The sequence below is a fragment of the Capsicum annuum genome, unplaced genomic scaffold (assembly GCF_002878395.1).
Source record: "Capsicum annuum cultivar UCD-10X-F1 unplaced genomic scaffold, UCD10Xv1.1 ctg5890, whole genome shotgun sequence".
Taxonomy (NCBI): domain Eukaryota; kingdom Viridiplantae; phylum Streptophyta; class Magnoliopsida; order Solanales; family Solanaceae; genus Capsicum; species Capsicum annuum.
The window spans coordinates 1-1,134 of record NW_025867561.1 but is presented as its reverse complement, the minus strand read 5'-3'; the positions used below and the strand labels follow the sequence as shown (position 1 = coordinate 1,134).

General features: G+C 41.8%; 1 protein-coding gene across 1 annotated transcript; it reads right to left on the bottom strand.

Moving 5' to 3' along the window:
* Window positions 1–6: 6 nt before the first annotated feature.
* LOC124893404 lies at window positions 7–1,046 on the bottom strand. Its single transcript, XM_047404410.1, has one exon. It carries the CDS (start codon window positions 918–920, stop codon window positions 492–494), a length of 429 nt encoding a protein of 142 aa, XP_047260366.1. The 5' UTR covers window positions 921–1,046; the 3' UTR covers window positions 7–491.
* Window positions 1,047–1,134: the final 88 nt, after the last annotated feature.

Below are 1,134 nucleotides of genomic sequence, written 5' to 3'. Positions count from 1 at the left end.
TCTGATGTAAAAATAAATGTAAAACACGCATTTATGAGTAAATATAAGTATGACTCGAGTCGCGTAATGCATTGTCCTGAAAAACTATTTATTCTAATTAGACACAGCGAAAGAGCGCCCCACACACTCTTATATAAACCTTTTTCGAGTTCACTAGATATGCTTCTTCTACTGGAGTAGGTAATGAGAGTGTTGAACTTGAACTTCAACGCAATCACTTAGACATAGAGAATTGATCAACCAAACGTACCCATGGATGGGCTATTAGATCAGTGGTAGAGCGCAATCCTGATATATAATTGCATCGTTGTGTCGGGGCCTGTAAGGGCTCTCAGCGACTTGGATAGTTCAATGTGTTCATTACCGCCTGATCCTGAGATGTGGATCATTAGGCGTGAGAACGGTAACCATTACCTGTTGCCTCCAGCGCGAACCTACTTAAACAACCTAAAGGCGTGACGCGATCAAGTACAAGTGTCTAATAACTAACCCTAAACCTGATACTTTACTAGAACATTTTGTCCTGACAACTTACCAACAACTTCTGCTACTGTTTCGGTTTTTGCTTCAGCTTCTTCAGCTACTACCTCCTCTGCTACACCAGAATCCTCCGTTTTCTCGTCAGTAACGGCCTCTTCAGCAGCAGTGACAGGGACAACTTGCTCTTCAACAAGAGCAGTTTCTTCTGCTAATGCTGGTGTTGTTTCGGCCGCGGTCTCTTCCACCACCGGGGCTGCTGCTTTTTCTTCAACTGGAATAACGGTTTCTATCCCTGATGGTGCAACTATCTCTTCTGAGACTGGTGAAGTTTCCTCAATTTTTGGTGCCTCTGGTGCCATTTTCACCTCGAGTTCAGCTGGTGTGGATTGAACCTTCGTAACCAATACAAGAAAATCAATCAAATTCATTAAGAAAGACATATACGAATTCAGTGGCTTGTGTTTTAAACTTATATTTGTACGAGGGCATTCATTGGATACATATTAACAAGCTACATGAGTTCGATGGCAAGTTCACAAGTCATTATAAACTTCAAAGACTGACTTTGCCTCGATGGCAAGTTCAGTAAGTCATAAACTTCAAAGACTGACTTTGCCTCGATGGCGAGTTCAGTAAGTCATAAACTTCAAATAC

What these genes read in the sequence shown, in the direction of transcription:
- LOC124893404 (XM_047404410.1), bottom strand. Translation starts at nt 920, where the DNA reads ATGTCTTTCTTAATGAATTTGATTGATTTTCTTGTATTGGTTACGAAG.